General features: G+C 37.4%; 1 protein-coding gene across 3 annotated transcripts in view; it reads right to left on the bottom strand.

Annotated features, from left to right (window-relative positions):
- Positions 1–20,904, bottom strand: part of EPS15 (epidermal growth factor receptor pathway substrate 15) — a 158,161-nt gene that overhangs the window by 70,889 nt on the left and 66,368 nt on the right. For all 3 annotated transcript variants that reach the window (XM_061184235.1, XM_061184237.1, XM_061184238.1), the window contains exon 12: positions 17,313–17,398. In XM_061184235.1, the coding sequence (XP_061040218.1) occupies positions 17,313–17,398 (86 nt within the window). The remainder of the gene's footprint in view (positions 1–17,312; positions 17,399–20,904) is intronic.

Here is a 20,904-nt window from a genome sequence, read left to right as displayed (position 1 = left end):
ATGAAGTAGGCAAAAGCCACTCACAAGACTGGAGATCAGGATTCTAATCTGGCTCTACCATGAAACGGTTTTTCCGACTCTGATTATTATTTTTCACTCTGCAGATGCTGATATCTCTACCATCTTAAGATTTGTAAGGTGAAATGTACAAGATATCAAGTAATTAAGAAAAAAGAAGGCTTTGAGCCTATGCTATGATTTTGTTTTACTCATAATATTAACACTACTTAGAATTTTAAATAATACTGATGGAGTAATTTTTAAATTTGTTAAAAGGAATTATGGGGTATAAGACAGTTTATAAAACATTGATCTTGTCTTAATAATCAAAATAATTGCTGTCTACTTTTAGAAACTTATTTTATGACTTTCAAAGCATAAGACTTGGAGTAAAATATAGTCCAGAATTCAAATACTGGTTTCATCACAGGTCATCTTTGTTAAATCACTGTAGCAACAGCTATTTGTTCTGGTTGACCCTCCCTTCTCCTAGTACTCAGCAATCTTTCTTTTAGGAGACTGCTCCTCTCTCCCTATTATCTTTCTACCCATATAGTTCAAGTAGAAAATGCCATCTTTTTACAGACTCAAACTCTCTGAGTAATAACTGGCCAGGGATTAGCTCCTGACCAAAGCTTAACCAGTCACAGCTTCCCACCTCATAATAACAGGAATTGCCTCAATATTGGGCCCAAGATCAAAGCCAAGGTGGTTAAAATCTTTATCAAGGATGCCTTTATTTGGAATTAATGGAAAACCACTATTACCACTACCATATCTACTACTACTACTACTAACAATAACAATTACTGAAACTAGAACTTATTAAGTATTTACTACATGATAGGTGTTATGTGATAAGAACTTTACATGGATTATTTCATTCATTCTTAAGAAAAATCATTCTTGTGAAATGATGAAGATGGGCAAATGTAGGTCTAGATGTTGTTGGCATTTGCTGTCTCTGTCTAAAGAATAATAAAATTTTCATACAAAGAAAGGCAGAAAGGCAGGAGACAGAGAAATTTGGAAGGGCTTAAGCCCTGGCTATCACCCTCTGTGATAGTTAATTTTATGTGCTAACTTGGCTAGGCCATGGTACCCAAATATTTGGTCAAACACCAGTCTGGATGTTGCTATAGAGGTATCTTTTAAGATAAAATTAACATTTAAATCAGCAGACTTTGAGTAAAGTAGATACCCTCCATAGTGTGGTGGGTCTTACCCAATAGTTTAAGGCCTTAAGAGAAAAAAACTGAGACTTCCCCAAGGAAGAGGCAATTCTATTTCCAAACTGTCTTCAGACTTGAGCTGCAACATGAACTTTTACCTGAGTCTCCAGCTTATCATCCTGTTCTAGAGATTTTAGACTTGCCAGCTCCACAACTGTGTGAGCTAATTCCTTAAAGTAAATTGAAGGTAATATCTACTTTACATATCATACACAAAGATTGTTGTGAGGAGTAAAAATGAGAATACACAACGGTACCCAATATATCCTTATGCAACTTTAAAACCTAAGTATTGATTTAACAAACAAATACTGAATTCTACTACATACCTGTCACTGTGCTGTACTTTAGTGATACAAAAAAACAATGAGACAGACACTTTCCGTTAAGTGTATGTGAGGGGTTGGGCAGGAGAACATAAAAAGATAACTGCAATGAAGGGTACTGGGTGCTACAACAGGTAAGTACAAGGTGCTGTGGGAACACAGAAGATGGGTACCTGACTCTGGAGAGGGTCTAAAAAGGCTTCCTTGGTGTCAGTGAAGGCAGGATTATGGAATTGCAAAAATAAGCTGTGCAGACAGTAAGTGGTATGTTTATCATATGGTATTTCAAAAGAAATTATTCCAGCCTGGGAATGCTTTGTGACAGAGAACCTGAAGACCCAGTTCAGATGAGACTTCAGTTAAGCCTTGAAGGAAAGAATCAATGTTAGGTAGAAAAATGGCATTTCAAATGCAAGGGAGAGCTTATGCAAGAAAGCAAAAAGGATGTCAGCACAATGGCAGACTAAGAGGTAAACCAAGAAGAAAACTTCCCAAATTTGATGAAATACACACATCTACAACCCAAGAAGCTCAACGAACGCCAAGCAGGAAAACCCAAAGAAACTCACACTGAGACAATTATAATCAAATTGTTGAAAGACAAAGACAGAATTTTGAAAGCAATAAGAAAGGAAAGACTTTTCATGTACATGGGATCAAAAATAAGGTTATCATCGGATTTCTCAGCAGAAACCTTGAAGGCCGGAAGGCAGTGGGATGACATATTTAAAATGCTGAAATAAAAAAGAAACTGTCAACTGAAAATACTCTATCTGGAAAAACTGTCCTTCAAAAATGAGGGAAAAATTAAGATATTCCCAGATAAACAAAAGCTGAGGATTTCATTACCATTAGACTTGTGCTATAAGAGATGCTAAAGGGAGTCCTTCAGATTGAAATGAAAGGAGGCTACTAGACAGTAACGTGAAGCCATACGAAGGTATAAAGATCTCCAGTAAAGGTAGATACATGGACAAAACCAAAAACTAGTACTATTGTAATTTTGCTTTACAACTCCCCTTTATATTTTCTGTAAGATTTAAAAGACAAATGCATAAAAAATAATTATAAAGCTATGTTAGTGGATATATGATGTATAAAGATGTAATTTATGACATCAACAACATAAAGTGGAAGGGACAGAATTTACAGAAGTAGGATTTTGTATACCATCGAAGTTAAGTTGATATCAAGTCCAATTAAATCATTCAGTTTGGGATGATAAAATTCTGGAGATGAACAGTGGTGACAGCTGTGTAACAACGTAAATACACCTACGCCACTGATCTGTATGCTTAAAAATGGCTAAAATGGTCAACTTTATGCTACGTATATTTTACCACAGTGAAAAAATTAATAAAAAAGAAAGCACAGAGGTGAGAAAATTCTAGACAGCTGACTAACTTATCTAAGATGGAGGGTTTATGTGTGGTAAATAAAGCTGGAATGGTAGATCAGGGTAAGACTATAAAAGAACTTCAGTACTGGGTAAAGACACACAGACTTTTAATTCACTGGCAATGGGAGTCCCTAAAGATTTCTGAGCTGTGCTTTTTTGAACTCTGAATGGCATTCTTTAACAACATAGCTCTTCTTTCTCTGCTGGTTTCTGCTCTGTGGGGGAAGAGAGGAAGCAGAGGATCTTATTACTGAGAAAGCTGATGACAATTGCTAGAAAGGCAATAGAACACTCTGACTCTGCTTATCTTGGGAACTGTCAGAAGTCTTGAGCTAGATTAGAGTAACAAACTACAGACAGTTGATAAGAAAATTCTGGCATGTAATTCAAACCAGTCTGAAAGTTAGATGGTCTTTCACTCTAAGAATTCATATTTAGTTGATAAAAACTTAAGTTAAAGTTTGAGAGTAAAGACATTGATTTGTACCTTAAGTACCTTAATTTCTCTTTGCCTTAAATATATAATCATTATATAACTATATATTATTTCATTCTTTCAACAAACAGCTATTGAGTATCTACTACATGCCAAAAAAGATTAAACCAGGGCCCCTACTTACAGCTTGCTGGGAAAACAAACATAGCCATTAATTATAAAACTGTTAAGATAACTGCTATAGGGACTTCCCTGGTGGCGCAGTGGTTAAGAATCCGCCTGCCAATGCAGGGGACACGGGTTTGATCCCTGGTCCGGGAAGATCCCACATGCCGCAGAGCAACTAAGCCTGTGTGCCACAACTACTGAAGCCCGTGTGCCTAGAGCCTGAGCACCGCAACAAAGAGCAGCCCCCGCTTGCCACAACTAGAGAAAGCCTGTGCGCAGCAATGAAGACTCAACGCAGCCAAAAATAAATAAATTAATTAATTTTTAAAAATACTGTAACAAATTCAATAAAGAAAAAAAAGATAATTGCTATAAAAGTTTAAGTGCATTCGGTCCTATGGGAAAAACTAAACTTCTTAGTTCTAAGAGGGTGGCTTTTTAAATGAGCTTTAGTTTCGAAAAAAAAAGTCCGAATATATTCATGGGCATAAACTGTTGAAAGCCTAACTGGAATCAGGAGAAAACACAAACTTTGGGGTGTGGCTCACATGACCACTGCCCTGTCAGTGGCAGAATCCAAAATTAGATATTTCACTTTTTAAAAGGAGAAATGAAAGTTTATTTTGCAAACCCCAAATAATTAATTTATTCTACTTATCTAGCAGGACAAAATGAGATGAAAAAACTCTAAGAAAAGAAATGTAAGACTAGAACTTGGTTTTCGTAATTTAAATAAAAGGGATAATAAAGTTGATGGGGATGACTAATTTATATTATATCTAGAAATACTTCGGCACAATTCCTACCACACAGTAAGTGCTTAGTAAATGTCAGCGATCATCACCATCATCATCATCATACAATTTACTAGTATAAAAGTAGAACATTTACTGGCTTTTTGGAAAGTTGTAATCAAGCATCCAGAGTGACGGCAGTTAGGACTTAAGTATGTTGATAGAGACTGACTCCTAAATCCTTCAGGAGCTGAAATTTCTTGGTAGATATTTTTGTTTCCCAAAGACAAACTGAAACACATTCTAAAAAGTATTGCTCTCTTAAAAGAGGTAAGTGTCCCTTAATAAGCTACCAGTGCCACAAAATAATACAAGCAAATAAAACGTAATTTTTATAGAAAACAACTGATTCAGACCAGAGCGGTCCAAGAGAAATATGACAGACATGTAATCTTAAATGATCAAATAGCTATATATTAAAAAGAAACAAGTGAAATTTATTTTAATATGTTTTATTTAATCCAAGATATCCAAAATATTTACATTCTTCTTTTGAAATCCAGTATATTTTATACTAATAGCACATCTTAATTTGGATTAGCCATATTTCAAGTGCTCAATAGCCACATGTGGCTAGTGGCTGCTGTATTAGCACAGACTCAGCTTGAGCAAGGAGGGTTTCGAATAAGGGAAGTCTCCCTAAGCAGAGGTTTTAAATGATGAGCCATGTACTTTATGTGAAAACGAATTAAGGTGCCTCCTTATTACCAAACAAACGCATACTACAATGTCGAGCTTCGATTACTCAATCAGTAACGCCATTGCTGAGGCAGTCACAATTGAGACCTTCTAGTATCAGTACCACAGGGCCAGAAACAGATCACGTTGGATTTTATAAGCAAAAGAATTCCAGATTCGACAGTATAAGCAATGCTCTCTCCAGAGCTAATGTTTTCTCACAGTATTTGAACTAAACTAAACCAAAAACATAATTAAAAAAAAATTCAAACCATATGCTAACATTGCCTGAAATAGTTTTTAAAAAATCAGTTCTTATATACGATTGAGGTAGAGATCTATATATTTAGGAATCCAGATTCTGGCTACCCAGCTACACAGTTCCAGTCTCCAACTAGGGAAGAGAGTGCTCATTCAGCTATTCCAACCAATGTCTGCTGAGCACCTTTCAGTGAATGCTGTGCTCTAAGTGCTGAGCTAGGTGTTGGGGATGATGATGATGATTACTAACATGCATTGAGAATTTACCATGTTCCAGGAACTGTACTAGGCATTTTACATGGGATTATTCATATTTCTATTTTACAGATGAAGAAACTGAGGCACAGACAGTTAAGTAACTTGTCTAAGTCATGTCAGGAATCAAACCAGGCAATCTGGTTACAACGCCCATGCTCTGAAATACTACTACACTATACTGCCTAATTAGAAATTTTAAGAGACAGTTGGTACTATCACACAGAGCTCAGAGACTACTGGGGAAAGAAATACAATTCAGTATTGTAAGTGTTCGGAGAGAAGGATATTAAGTGTTCTCTGAGCTGAAGTGGATATCAAGGAAAACTTCTTAGAAAACTTGTCCATTCCTCATCTGAAAAATCAGAATAAAACTGCTTACCCTTCAGCCGTGTTGCAAGAATTGAATAAGAGAATTTATATACAGCAGGAATAGCACAATGCCAAATAACTATTATTGTAATCATCTATCCTGTTTACTGGCCCAAGACCAGGATAACAAACTGGGCTGACAGGATGTAGCTTTTACTTCCTGATGTTCTTGCTAACAGGACAGAAGACAGGAAGGAAGTAGAAGCTGGTAGAAGACAAATAAATATTAACTCCTGCCTCAGCATAATCCACCACCACCACACTATCTAAGAGACTGAAGCAATTTCTTGGTATGTTTTGCCTTTTCACTGCCACGAACTTCTCTATTTGAGCCACTTTACTTTCAGAACAAGGGTTCTTAAAAATTGGTCCATGGATAGTTTTTAAGGGTCTAGGAACTCCTGAAATAAACGCAAAACGGTGTACATGGATAAACATGTTCTTTTTTTCTGGAGGCAGAGTCTAATAGCCTTTATCAGATTCTCAAAGGAAATCCCTGACACAAGAACAGGTTGGCAAAATACGAAAAATCAGTCCATTAACCTTCAGGTCCCTGTAAGGATTAAAAATCCTCTTGCCTACAAAATCTTCTTCTATAGTCTTCAAAATAAGCTATTATTCAGAAGATCATTTGCTTTATTTCAACATTTAGTGATGGTTTCCAGTCTGCCATAAACTTTGCAGGAATTAAGTCTGGGAAATATTCTAATATTTATAACAAACTTTGATTTATTCATTCAACCAACTAACCTGTACTGAAATTTTGTGGTGTCAGGCACTGTGTGCATTAATTTCTAGACATATCCAAATGAATAAGACAGAGACCCTGTCCTGAAGGAGTTCAAATTAAAACAAAAAAAAGACACATTAAAAAAAAGATCAGGACTTCCCTGGTGGCACAGTGGTTAAGAATCCACCTGTCAATGCAGGGGACACGGTTCGATCCCTGGTCTGGGAAGATCCCACATGCTGTGGAGCAACTAAGCCCGTGCACCACATCTACTGACCCTGTGGTCTAGGGCCCGCTTCCCGCAACTACTGAGCCCATGTGCTGCAACTACTGAAGCCCTCGTGCCGACAGCCCATGCTCCGCAGCAAGAGAAGCCACTGCAATGAGGAGCCCCCACCCTGCAACGAAGAGTAGCCCCTGCTCGCCACAACTAGAGAAAGCCCATGGGCAGTAACAAAGACCTAATGCAGCCAAAAAATTAAAAAAAAAAAAAAAAAAGATCACACTAAAATGGGTGAGTACTATTATAAAGGAATAAAGACTCTGTAAGTAGAAAGGAAAGAGGAACTAGCAATCAAGGTTTCAGGGAAGGTTTGACAAAGGAGATGATATTTAAGCTGTGCCTTAAAGCAGGAATAAAACTTTACAAAGTAAAAGGTGTGCTCAGGCAAAGGGGAAGAGTAGGATCAGAGGCACAGAAGAATAAAAACTGGTGGCATGTTGAGCTGAGAGGTAATAAGCCCACCCACCATATGGCTAGAGAAGAGGAATGAAACTGAAATGGTCGATTAGAGCACTATGTTGAACACTGAGAGAGAGTACAAGAGCAAACACATGGTATCTGTTCTAGGAGCTTCGCAGCAAGGGTCCCCAACCCCCAGGCCACAGACTGGTACCGGTCTGTAGCCTGTTAGGAAACAGGCCGCACAACAGGAGGTGAGCGGCGGGCAAGCCAGCGAAGTTTCATCTGTATTTCCAGCTGCTCCCCATCGCTTGCATTACCGCCTGAGCTCCGCCTCCTGTCAGATCAGCGGCTGCATTAGGTTCTCATAGGAGCAGGAACCCTACTGTGAACTGCGCATGCGAAGGATCTAGGTTGCACGCTCCTTAGGAGAATCTAATGCCTGATGATCTGAGGTGGAGCTGAGGCGGTGATGCTACTAGCACTGGGGAGCGGCTGCAAGTACAGATTATCATTAGCAGAGAGATTTGACTGCACAGAGACCATAATAAATCAACTGCTTGAAGACTCATATCAAAACCCTATCAGTGAGTGGCAAGTGACAATTAAGCTGCATGTGGTGGCAGGTTTTATAGTGGCAAGTGAGTTGATGTACTTCAATTGTACAGCTGCATGTGGTAGCAGGCTTTAAGTCAGAATCCGACACTTGTTTTAGTCTGCGCGTGGCCCGCCCATTATTTTATTTACCACTTCCATCTGCACCTCTTTCCCGCACTGCACACTTGTCTCGGTCACAGTTGTGGTAAGCCCACAAGCTAACCCTAGCCAAAATGAGTAAAAAACAAATGTCACTAGAGAGCTTCTTTGAAAAGGGGGAAAGACCCAATGATGAAACAGCAGAAAACTCTAAGACTACCAACAAAAAGAAAACTGTATTTAAAAGAAAACACCAAGAATCCTACTTAAATTACGGGTTCATTGCAACAGGTGATTGACATTCTCCAAGCCCGCTTTGTATAATATGTGGCGACTGGTTATCCAACGCAGCCATGAAACCTTCAAAACTGCTTTGCCACATGGAGGCCAAGCACCCTGCATTAAAAAACAAGCCTTTGGAGTTTTTCAAAAGGAAAAAATGTGAACATGAAAAACAGAAACAATTATTGAAGGCCACCACTTCATCAAATGTGTCTGCACTGACAGCATCGTTCTTAGTGGCTAACTGCATGGCTAAAGCTAAGAAGCCCTTTACTATTGGTGAAGAGTTGATCCTGCCTGCTGCTAAGGACATCTGTCATGAACTTTTAGGAGAGGCTGCAGTTCAAAAGGTGGCACGTGTTCCTCTTTCGGCTAGCACCCTAACTAGACAAATTGATGAAACAGCAGAGGATATTAAGGCACAATTGTTAGAGAGGATTAATGAGTCACCGTGGTACACAATCCAGATTGACAAGTCTCCCAATGTTGACAACAAGGCAACAATGCTTGTTTTTGTGCGATATATTTTTCAGGAGGATGTGCGTGAGGATATGTTATGTGCACTTCTGTTGCCAACCAACACCACAGCTGCAGAACTATTCAAGTCTTTGAATGATTACATATCAGGAAAACTGAATGGGTCATTTTGTGTCGGTATATGCATGGGCAGAGCAGCTGCCATGACTGGACGGCCTTCTGGTTTCACTAGTCGGGTCAAAGAGGTCGTTTCTGAATGTGAGTCTATGCACTCTGTCATCCATAGAGAAATGCTGGGTAGCGGAAAAATGTCACCTGAGCTTAACAATGTTTTGCAGGATATCATTAAAATTATCAACCAAAGTAAGGTACACGTCCTTAACTCACGTTTGTTCGCACAGCTCTGCAAGGAGATGGACGCAGAGCACACACGTCTTCTCTTATACACAGAAGTGAGATGGCTTTCTAAAGGTAGATCACTGGCCAGAGCTTTTGAGTTAAGAGAGCTGCTCCAGAGATTTCTTTTAGAAAAAGTCACCACTGGAAGCACATTTCAGTGCCAAAGAATGGGTCGCAAAACTTGCTTACTTGTGTGACATATTCAACCTGCTCAGTGAACTCAATCTGTCACTTCAGGGGAGAACGACAACTGTGTTCAAGTCGGCAGAAAAAGTGGCTGCATTCAAAGCCAAACTGGAATTATGGGGGCGACGAGTGAACACTGGGATTTTTGACATGTTTCAAACATTGGCAGAGATTTTGAAAGAGACTGAGCCAGGGCCTTCTTTCTCCCAGCTGGTGCATGATCACCTATCTCAGCTTTCAAAAGACTTTGAGCATTACTTCCCAACCACAAAAGACCCGCAAACTGGGAAGGAATGGATCTGCGACCCATTTGTGAATAAGCCAGGTGAATCGAATTTGTCCGTGCTAGAAGAGGATCAACTGGTTGAGATCGCAAATGACATTGGCCTTAAAAGTATGTTTGAGACAACTTCAAATCTCCGTATGTTCTGGATGAAAGCTAAGGCGGAATATCCTGAGATTGCCACAAAAAGCACTGAAAAGGCTGCTTCCATTTCCAACACCCTATCTTTGTGAAGCAGGGTTTTCTGCAGTGACAGCAGCCAAAACGAGATTACGGAGTAGACTGGACATAAGCAACACACTTCGGGTGTCACTGTCTCCCGTCACCCCCAGATGGGACCATCTAGTTGTAGGAAAACAAGCTCAGGGATCCCACTGATTCTGCATTATGTTGAGTTGTATAATTATTTCCTTATATATTACAATGTAATAATAATAGAAATAAAGTACACAATAAATGTAATGCACTTGAATCATTCCGAAACCATCCCCCCTAACCCCCCACCCTGGGTCCGTGGAAAAACTGTCTTCCACAAAACCGGTCCCTGGTGCCAAAAAGGCTGGGGACTGCTGCTTTACAGTATCATAGTGGGAGATGATCCTACTTTATTGTGGGAAGTAGCTAAGACAGAAGAATGGTCAGGATGCCAAGAGAGCACCGCGAAGGAAGAGATTTTACGCCATACTCAGAAAAGTGAACTGAGGTAAGGGCTAAAACTAGACAGAAAAAGCAGAAAGGACGGGACAGATTTCAACAATACTGAACAAATTATTTTCTCTATATATCTATTATATAAGCTATATATATTGTATCTATTACGTAAGCTAAGCAGTAGGGATTAACAGTGAGCAAGCAAATAGTCCCTACGATTAAGAAGTACATAGCCTAGTGAGATAGCCAAATAAAACAGACAATTATGCTATGACAAGTGTAAATTTTAAAACTATGTAAGATAGGCTCTTAAATAAGATTTGATAGGTATGGGGGTTGGGAAGGGGAAGGCTTCCAGAGGAAATAACATCTAAGGTGAGATCTGAAGGATGAGGAGGAGTTGATCAGGCAAAGGAGGTGAGGAGGTAGGAATGATTTCAAGAAACATCTCAAAAATAGAAGAATAAAAATGAGAAGAAAAATCTCAGGTTTCTAGCTTGAGTGACAATAAATGGTGATGTCACTGAGAAAGGGAAATAAAAGAGACAAGGATAGTGGTCAGGGGAAAATTAGGAAGTCAGGTCCTACTGAACATTCAGATGAAAACACTAGTTGGGCAATGAAAAATATAGGTGTTCAGCTCAGGTGAGATATCCAGGTATTTGATAAGATTATTTTATAACCATTGCTTTCCCTTAAGTTAAAAATATTATACTAATTTAATCTGATTTATATAATTAAATCCCTATATAGCAAATGTTGAAGGAATCATATAAAAAATTTAAAGAAACAAATGACAGAAAGTCATCCTGCCTCAAGCTCCCAATGTCCTATATTTTCAACTAGAAACAATTTGGTGAACTAGGGAAGAAAACAACATCTCATTTTCTGACTGATAACAAAGAACATTCTTTACCCAACCAACTCTTGAGGTTATATATAGTTTTTTATATCTCCATTGATTTTCAACGCTCAGAACAAATTATTATTCTAAGAAACATTCCTGGGGCTTCCCTGGTGGCACAGTGGTTAAGAATCCGCCTGCCAATGCGGGGGACATGGGTTCCAGCCCTGGTCCGGGAAGAGCCCACATGCCACGGAGCAACTAAGCCCGTGCACCACAACTACTGAGCCTGTGCTCTAGAGCCTGTGAGCCACAACTACTAAGCCCACATGTCACAACTACTGAAGCCTGTGAGCTTAGAGCCCGCACACCACAACGAAGAGTAGCCCCTGCTTGCCGCAGCTAGAGAAAGCCCGCGTGCAGCAACAAAGACCCAACGCAGCCAAAAGTAAATAAATAAATAAAACAAAATAAACATTCCTTTCTTCATTATGCTTTTCCGTGTTTTCCAAATTTTTATGAGTATGTATTATAACCATCACTGAGGGGGAAAAAGCAAATCTTGTAAAGCACCATATTCATTACATTCTCATTACAGTACCATATTATGTACGTCGTTTATTTGCAGGTTTGATCCCTGGACTAAAATTAAATTATCTTCATCTGAAAACCAAACAAATAAGAAGGAGCTAATCTTCTGCCAGATGACAATTTAGTAAAAGCCACAAACAAAATCTGTTTAAATTCTTTTTTCCTCTTTTGTAGTTATACACGTCACTGCCTGATATATTAATAAAAGATTTAAAGGCTAAAGAGTAATACCATTGCACAGAAAAAATAGTCATTCACAGTAACAAAAGTCAAGGTTTATAATGTAATGTGTTAAACACTTGGTGGTAGTGACTTAATACAACCATTTACAAAACTGAATTTTAACAACCATAATTTTAGCATGGGTAGATGAGCCTTATTATGACATTACTGAAGTTGACAGATGATGGAAGTTTGCCTACACTGTAGATCTCACCTAAAATAAAAGCCTAGGGAAAATATTTTCACAAGTGTCAAGTATAAACGTATTACACATTTATAAAATGTGACTACAATTTAAAACTTAATAAGGTTTTGAAGCACTATGATTTTCTTAATAAGACAGTCACAAAAGGTTAGATTTTTTTTTTATGTGTTTAGCTGTAATTCACTATATAAGACTGCCACTAGTACAACTTAACATTATGGTAACTAGAAGTTACTGAAAGTTCAGTTTATCAAAATGTAACTAATACAGTAAGTCCCTTACATACAAACAAGTTCCATTCCGAGAGCACATTCGTAAGTCCAATTTGTTCGTAAGACCAACAAAGTTAGCCTAGGTACCCAACTAACACAATCGGCTATATAGTACTGTACTGTAACAAGTTTATAATACTTTTCACACAAATAATACATAAAAAACAAAAAAACCCACAAAAAATAAAGAAAACATTTTTAATCTTACAGTACAGTACCTTGAAAAGTACAGTAGTACAGTACAACAGCTGGCATACAGGGGCTGTTGGCAGTACCAGCTACATCACTGCTGCTTTTACACTTGCTTCCAGACATCCTGGGCTTGAAATAAAGATACTGTACTACTGTACTCTATAAGTACTGTAAAGTACACAGAAGCACAACCACTTGTAGAGGATGCACACACGTGTCAATGTACGCCAGACACGTGAACTAACTTATGTGACTGGACATGTGAACACATGTTCACATCTTTGAAAGTTTGCAACTTGAAGGTTCGTATGTAGGGGACTTACTGTATTACAAATGTTTGTATCGGCAAGAACATTTTATGTACGATGCTCTACTTCCAATTAAAATTCATTACAAAAACATTTCATAAGTAAAATAACTACTATTGAAATCAAGCAAGCCTTAGAATACTGGGGTATGTGTCTATTTTCATAGGCTTGAGAGGCACAGATGACAAGTATTTTCAAATCTAGCTACTTTTTTTTTTTAATTTATTTATTTATTTATTTATTTTTGGCTGTGTTTGGTCTTTGTTTCTGTGCGAGGGCTTTCTCTAGTTGCGGCAAGTGGGGGCCACTCTTCATCGCGGTGCGCAGGCCTCTCACTATCGAGGTCTCTCTTGTTGTGGCGCACAGGCTCCAGACGCGCAGGCTCAGTAATTGTGGCTCACGGGCCTAGTTGCTCCACGGCATGTGGGATCTTCCCAGACCAGGGCTCGAACCCGTGTCCCCTGCATTGGCAGGCAGATTCTCAACCACTGCGCCACCAGGGAAGCCCCAAATCTAGCTATTATTAAATGCACATTTCTCATAAGTCAAGCAAAAATGCTAATGGGCCGTTTATAGACCATATGAAATGAAGTCTATACACCATTATAGACTGAGTAATCAAATGTTTACATTTTTTTCAAACCAAAGTAAAAATGTTCGAAATCTTAATGAAAAGCTGTCTTACATAATAGAAAAAAATGTAGAACTAGAACTATACAACCAGGTTTGGGTGCCAGCCAGCACTTTTGCTGACCTGATGTATGACTTTGATTTTTTTCCCCCATGAGTAAAAAAGAAATTGGATTATGTAATCTCCAAGGGTTTGTTCTCGTTTGTTTGTTTTTTGATTCCAATACTAAAAGCTTTATGTAATAAGCAAAGGCCAATTTTTGAGCTGGAAACAGAATTTGGTAGAATTCAGTAGAAGGCAGATAAGTCAAAACTGAACAATCCCGTTTAGAAAGGTGCCCAGACTAAGGTTACAGAATGTCAAGACATACTGTTCAAATTGGCAGATGATACTAAGGGCAATCACTGAAATTACTGTGGATTTGAAGCTATACTGCTTTCTATAGACATTTACTCTCAGAATTCATTCCTCCTTCTGGCAGCATTTTCATGTGGGGATACCCCCTCCTCCATGTGGTCTCGGTGGCAAACTAGCCGCCCCACCCCCCCACCCCCCGACCCCGCAGCCCAGGACAGAGCTCATGACAAATCAGCAAACAATACAGCCTTGGCCACTGACTGTTTCAGTAGGTAGAACCCTAAACCAGTCCAATCAGATTGAATCTTAGGATTTGTTCAGGAACCGCCACAAGAGAGTAACTCCACTAGATCTGAAATAATAGGTACATGAGACTCAGATGTGCAATAACCCCCTTGACAACATAACAGGAAAGCCTATCTGAGAATGGAACCATGCAGTGGAAGTGGAAACAAGAAATGGAGAGAGCAAGAGAACTGATTATATCATTTGAGCCCCAGTACGAAGCTATGCTTTAAGCCATCCCTACCTCTAGGAGGTCTTAGTTTCACAAGTAAATAAATTCACTCTTAGTCTGGGTTGAGTTCTTTCTTGCAACTGAAAAAAATCATAATTAAGTTTCTCTACAATAATCTCAATGTAGTCTCATGGATGAGGAAAGATCTTTCCCAAGTTCTTGCCATATAACCCAGCTAAATCATTTAATCCCCTCATGTTTCAATATCATCAACAAAATAAAGTATCAGCCATTATCTGCTTTAAAGTATTGTGAAGGTTAAAAAAAAATGTTTGTGTAAGTAAAATGATATTTAAATCCAATGCCCTGTAGATGGAAAAATGGTCTCACTTTTTAAAAAGTAATTTTAGGAGGTCATTTTTACAATGAGTATTACTATAAAAAGTTTCTAGGGAACAAGGGAATTAGGAAATACCAATAGGACCTGCTGTATTTAGATTCAAATCTAATTGTATTCAAGTCTGTTTCTACACAGTACGTGAGTATAAGAAAGAAAATCCAACTCCAAATCAAGCAGTCCTGAGATCAGGTGTTAGTTCTATTGCTTACAGGTTTGTATGACTTTGGGTAAAATAACCTCTCTAAGCATCTTAACTCCGTACCTATAAAACAGAACAGTAATATCTATCTCAAGTTACAAGGTTTTTGTGAGGATCAAATGAGATAACAAGTTATGAAAGCTCTTGGCATGGTGTCTGCATTTAACATTCCTTCCATACAATGTATTAAATAATAATTTTTTCCTATTGTTATTCAAATGTCTGAAGCTGGAGGAAAACTGTATTTCAGGGGAAAGGGAGGGGCAAATTAGGAGTTTGGGACTAACATACACACACTACTCTATATAAAATAGATAACCAACAAGCACCTACTATATAGCACAGGGAACTACACTCAGTATTTTGTAATAACCTATAAAGGAAAAGAATCTGAAAAAGAATAGGTATATATATGTATAACTGAACTACTTTGCTGTACACCTGAAACTAACACAACATTGTAAATCAACTATACTTCAACAAAAATAAAATAAATTTTAAAAAACTTCAAAAAAAAAAACTGTACTTCATTCATTCCAAGATATATTGATACGTATTTCACTATCCAAAATCAAATAGCACCTTATAGTTGTTGGAATGCCATTGTTTATTTAGCAGTGTTTTCTTCTTTTTTCAGTGCTACATAATAGTGCATCCTGCAGTTAAAGGTTGCCTTAGATTTATTTATTTTTTTTTAAACACATTATTGGAGTATAATTGCTTTACAATGGTGTGTTAGTTTGTGCTTTATAACAAAGTGAATCAGCCATACATATACATATATTCCCATATCTCCTCCCTCTTGTGTCTCCCTCCTACCCCCCCATCCCACACCTCTAGGTGGTCACAATGAACCGAGCTATCTCCCTGTGCTATGTGGCTGCTTCCCACTAGCTATCTATTTTACATTTAGTAGTGTATGTATGTCCATGTCCATGCCACTCTCTCACTTCGTCCCAGCTTACCCTTCCCCCTCCCCGTGTCCTCAAGTACATTCTCTATGTATGCGTCTTTATTCCTGTACTGCCGGTAAGTTCTTCAGAACCCTTCTTTTTTTTTTTAGATTCCATATATGTGTGTTAGCATACAGTAGTTGTTTTTCTCTTTCTGACTTACTTCACTTTGTATGACAGACTCTAGGTCCATCCACCTCACTACAAATAACTCAATTTCATTTCTTTTTATGGCTGAGTAATATTCCTTTGGATATATGTGCCACATCTTCTTTATCCATTCATCTGTCAATGGACATTTAGGTTGTTTCCATGTCCTGGCTATTGTAAACTGTGCTGCAGTACACATTGTGGTACATGTCTCTTTCTGAATTATGGTTTTCTCAGGGTATATGCCCAGTAGTGGGATTGCTGGGTCATATGGTAGTTCTATGTTTAGTTTTTTAAGGAACCTCCGTACTGTTCTCCATAGTGGTTGTATCAATTTACATTCCTACCAACAGTGCAGGAGGGTTCCCTTTTCTCCACACCCTTTCCAGCATTTATTGTTTCTAGATTTTTTGATAATGGCCATTCTGACTAGTGTGAGGTGATACCTCATTGTAGTTTTTATTTGCATTTCTCTAATAATTAGTGATGTTAAGCATCTTTTCATGTGCCTCTTGGCCATCTGTATGTCTTCTTCGGTGAAATGCCTATTTAGGTCTTCTGCCCATTTTTTAATTGTATTGTTTGTTTCTTTGATATTGAGCTCCATGAGCTGTTTGTATATATCAGAAATTAATCCTTTGTCTGTTGCTTCGTTTGCAAATATTTTCTCCCATTCTGAGGGTTGTCTTTTCATCTTGTTTATGGTTTCCTTTGCTGTGCAAAAGCTTTTAAGTTTCATTAGGTCCCATTTGTATATTTTCGTTTTTATTCTCATTACTCTAAGAGGTGGGTCGAAAAAGATCTTGCTGTGGTTTATGTCAGAGAGTTTTTCCTATGTTTTCCTCAATGAGTTTTATAGTGCCTGGTCTTACATTTAGGTCTTTAAACCATTTGGAGTTTATTTTTGTGTATGGTGTTAGGGAGTGTTCTAATTTCATTCTTTTACATGTACCTGTCCAGTTTTCCCAGCACCATTTACTGAAGAGGCTGTCTTTTCTCCATTGTATGTTCTTGCTTCCTGTGTCGTAAATTAGGTGACCATATATGCATGGGTTTATCTCTGGGCTCTCTATTTGCCTTAGATTTAATAAGGTACACCGATTCCCATTTTAAGAACCATAGTACTTAACCAAATAAAGTAGTACTTACCCAAGATATACATTAGAAAGAGAAAAGAGTGTGTGCATGTATTTATATAATCAGGTATAATTTTACTTTACATACCTCTGTAGGTCAACTATTTCATTGTTAAGGGTATCTAGCTCCTTAATAGCAGAGAAATCTGCGACAGGACTTGATCCTATGATGTTCTAAAAACAAAAAGTTCACAATTATAACATTATTACTATAAAATTGCATGTGGCAAAGCATTAAAAATGTTTAAAAGCACTATATGGATACATATTTTATGGTATTACTAACACTTTTAATTCACTTAAGAAAACCCTATCTAGTGCAATTTTACACACACACACACAGGTAGTTATATACTAAGACATTTTCCCTTCAACTCTCTAAAAGCTGTTGTTCTATAATATATACCACCACTTGAGATCCCAATGTCTTCATCGCGTGATCTTAGCCTGTCTAGAATGTTGCAGTAAAGCAGATATCAGATTTATAAACTAATTCCTCTACTGAAGCATAAATTTCTTGGGGAGGTGAAATGTGATTTATTTGTATTTGTATTAAATAAATGGTGGTTGATCTTATTTAATTCAACAAGTATTTACTTTTATTAAATACTTTCAGTGTCTATTTAAAGTAAAACCAACCACTCAGCATGTTCCATAGTAAATATTAATATCACCATACATGAAACTGTCTTATATGACATCCTTTACATATGGTTTTCTTTCAATAATGGAGGTGTCAAAATTAGTCTCTGAATGGTATTTGTATTTAGAAAACCTAGCTGGGTTTATTCTGGGCTCTGCTCTTTTACTAGCTGCATGATCTTCACTGCAGAACAGGGAAATAATCTCTGCCCTGCCCACTTTAAAAATTAAATAAACACTGCATATGAAGTCCCCCTACAAACTTTATGATATTTTATAAATGTAAGCTATTATTATACTTAACTTCCTCAACAGAATATGCTCTTGAAAGTTGGAAAGGCTCCCAATGACTTGCTTCCACCCTGGTTCAGTCCCCTTTGTGAACCATTTTTGATGCCTTATATAGCTGGCTGAAGTCAAGGCAAAAAGATAACTGCTCCTTCAAACACCTGACCTACACCCAATGCTACAACCAAACTGACAAACAACAGGATGATCATCATTAGGAAATGTTAAAACTGAGGCCTAAACATGTAAAACTAAGATATATTGAGGACCTTATTAGCAGAACATAAAACTTAGTATTATACTTATGTTGCTGTGAACTTAAGGTATGTCACCAACTTGCACAACAGAAGAAGAAACCTAAAAGTTCACAGTATCCTATCTGCTCACATGTATATAATGGTTTACAAATTTCCTAAGTACTAATCTGAAAACCGGTCTGTAGGTAGGGCAGATATTATCATTAACCCCATTTTAGAGCTAAGGAAACATATTAAATGACTTGCTTAAAGTTGAACCCAGCTAGCTAATAGGCGATATTGATCAGGAGACTTCTAATCAAATTCAAGTGCTATTTCACATCATGCCCCTTGGCACCTGCATATTAAGATCATTTAGGTAAATGAAACCATTACCCTAAAAGCCAACTTGATAAACAGGTACATCAATAAAATGTGGTAAATAATTCCTTCTATATTTCTTTATGCTATACTGCATAACCGTCCTCATATGTTTTGTTTTGTTTTGACTATCAATACCAAAACTCATCCGTTAGGATTCAATTAACGTTATTCTCAATTTTATATTAATTACAGACTTGTACCAAATATACCTCTTACTATGTTTTACTATTATGTGTTTCACTGACACATAGACCCTTATCATTCTAAAAAGTCAGAAATTTTAAAGTGGGTTTCTGAATGTGACAAGTATTTACTAGGATTTTAACTCTGCCCAAACTTGACTTATGGGCTAACTAAGCCTGGCCAGACAATTTGAAAGGCGAACAAAATGAAAAATTAGCACTTAGTCTCACTTTTATCACCAAGAGTAACTTACATCACTTAAGTGCTACTGAGAAATTTGCTATCAGAGGTGCAAGCAAACCAAGAAACTCAGGACTCCCATACCTGTTCTGTCACTCTAACTCAAAAAAAGTGACTCACATTGACAGTCTTTCACTATTAAAAATATCATCAAATAAGAAGAGTGAGACAAATAAGTTTAACTTCAAACAAGTTATAAGGTAATACCATAGATGACTCCAGAATGAAGATTAGTGTACTTAGTTGGTACTGATAAGTGTACTTGTGTCACTCTCAATTGCTGACACAAAAATTAAACTCCTGTTCTAGAGCAATAAAATAACATGCAATCAGGAAGCACAGAAAAAGTTCGGCTAACAGTATATAAAGTATAAGAAGGGCATATGAAGAAAAGTGTACCATGTCCCCTTCTTGCAAAATATTTTCTCTCACCCTGTTTTGTGTATTACACAAAAATTCCACTTTGGTGATTTTAAGTGGATCAGAGAGCTTAGGGAAGGCAAGTTAAAATGCACACAAGGACCAAGTGACAGACATGTGACAAAAGCATGCTGTTTAGGTATTTTCTCTGCATTAACTTTGAGGCATAAACAACCTCTAATTTCAAAACGTATCTTGTAAACCAAAAACCATAATGCTTAAAAAAGGCATAAAGTAAAAGCTCTAACCTTGAGAGAGTAGAGTTAAGAAACTGACAGTACAAGAAAGGCGAAAAGCAGAGTGCTGCAGAATGGAAAAAATAGTCCAAACTAGAAAAAACACAGAAAGGAAAGCAACATTCAAAAAAGGATTAGTCAAAGCTGCAAAAAAATGCAGTTCTAAAAAAATTAGATTATAAAGAGAAAAGAGATTATTTGAAAGACAAAACAAATGCAAATTTTAATTTTTAAGGTTAAAATTTTTGGTTATAGATAAAACAACAGTGATAAAATCCCATTTTAATGAATAATACTGATATCTGACATGGACGAAAGTATCTATGCTCTAGTGAATGGACTTCAGTAAATCTACTTAATTGAAAATTCCGTATAGCAGATGCAACTCGAAGTGTCTACTAATGTTACAGAGACTTCAATGAACAAACAATTTGCTTCAGAAAGTTCTGCTGTATGTGTATTTTGTGTTGGTGGGAGACTCAGTGGGTATAAAATGAAGGCAGCGAGGAAAAAAAGCAGTCTACATAGGTGAAAGAAGATGAAACAACACAGCGTTCCATAACCGAGATACAGTTAGAGCAGGGGGCATAAATACAAATTTGTAACCTTTATCTTTCTGGGTGGCATCACTTTTAGCCTTCTCTACAACTTAGGGAACCCATGTCCTACATCAAAAGAAATTTCAGAAATTCACAAAACGCTCCCCCCAAAACACTCACAAAGCAGATAAAATCAAGTAGTTACTTAATGTGAAAATAAGAATAAAAACTCTTATACGTAACTTCTATACTTAGTGGCTATAAATTTCCATTTAGTTGACTTAGGAAAAAAATCCAATTTTGACTGTTACTAGATTTGTTAAAATGGGATTTTTTAACCTATGTGACAAAATTAACGCAAGACATTCTACTGACATTTTCAAGAGAACTCTCCTGATACCAAATACATGACAATTCCTATATATGTAACTCTGAAGAATCACCACATCCATGGTTACTTTGTAGGTCACAAGATACTTAAAGACACAAAGTATGGAGGGCAAACAGCCACT

Source organism: Eubalaena glacialis, chromosome 3 (genome assembly GCF_028564815.1).
Source record: "Eubalaena glacialis isolate mEubGla1 chromosome 3, mEubGla1.1.hap2.+ XY, whole genome shotgun sequence".
NCBI lineage: Eukaryota > Metazoa > Chordata > Mammalia > Artiodactyla > Balaenidae > Eubalaena > Eubalaena glacialis.
Note: the sequence above shows the minus strand (reverse complement) of the source record. Positions and strands in the feature narration are given on the sequence as shown.